Source organism: Trichinella spiralis (assembly GCF_000181795.1).
Source record: "Trichinella spiralis strain ISS 195 chromosome Unknown Scfld2, whole genome shotgun sequence".
Lineage (NCBI taxonomy): Eukaryota > Metazoa > Nematoda > Enoplea > Trichinellida > Trichinellidae > Trichinella > Trichinella spiralis.
In genome coordinates, this window is record NW_003526941.1 from 5,468,122 (window position 1) to 5,468,958 (window position 837).

Sequence of the window (837 nt, forward strand, 5' to 3'; positions counted from 1 at the left end):
TAGCAACTGCGAAACGTCACTGCACAAAAACACTGTACAATCAAACTGCAATCAGGAGCAAATTCAATACTTACGGATGTTTGTGATGCCTAATTTGTAACCAAATGATGTGAACATGACTTATCACGTTGCCCAGAGCAAAAAGAACACCATAAAAACTCAGCTGATGACGTAATCTGTAATTACAGAAGTTACCTAATTCTACCTATGTCTAATACGCCTATCGTCTTGCTATCTAATTAAACAAATTCAACACTTACTGTTACGTTTTTTGAACGCTGTCAACACTGTCCAACAACCACTGTTCAGTTTTACCTGTCTTTACTGATAATAGATTGCATCTGGGCATTTTCAGAATGTAGCAAGGCGAATGTAATTTTCAATTCTTAAAAGAATTAAATCAAGAGCACCTAATCTATGATACCATATACATGATAATTTAATATTAATGCTGCAGTTAGAATGAAAGCAATGTGGCGCTAATGGCACTGCAACCTTCAACCTAAATTTAACAAAAAAATAAAAGTAAAAAGCAAGGCATATTCATCATGATGCATAGTTACCATATTCAGTTAGGTTTCAGAATTTGGTTGTTTCATATTCATTGATATGAATATAAAATAATGTAAATTCTAAAAGTGAATTATATTAATGCAGTCATCTATAAATAAAAAATAGAAATAGATACTTCTTCGTCTTCAGCATCTGATGTACCTGAAAGTCAGCAATAACAACAATAGAAAAGAAACCCGTCAGTTTCCATTCACCATATATGTAAAGTAACATGCATAGCATACCACCCACCCAAAATATCCAAATCTAACTTACCATTTATTC

The 837-nt window shown here is 32.9% G+C and overlaps 1 protein-coding gene across 1 annotated transcript; it reads right to left on the bottom strand.

Moving 5' to 3' along the window:
* Nucleotides 1-74: 74 nt before the first annotated feature.
* Tsp_05817a (hypothetical protein) lies at nt 75-385 on the bottom strand (the record flags this gene model as incomplete). Its single annotated transcript, XM_003380045.1, has 2 exons — nt 75-176; nt 316-385. Coding segments are annotated over 2 exons (172 nt in total), but the record flags the coding sequence as incomplete, so codon positions are not given.
* Nucleotides 386-837: the final 452 nt, after the last annotated feature.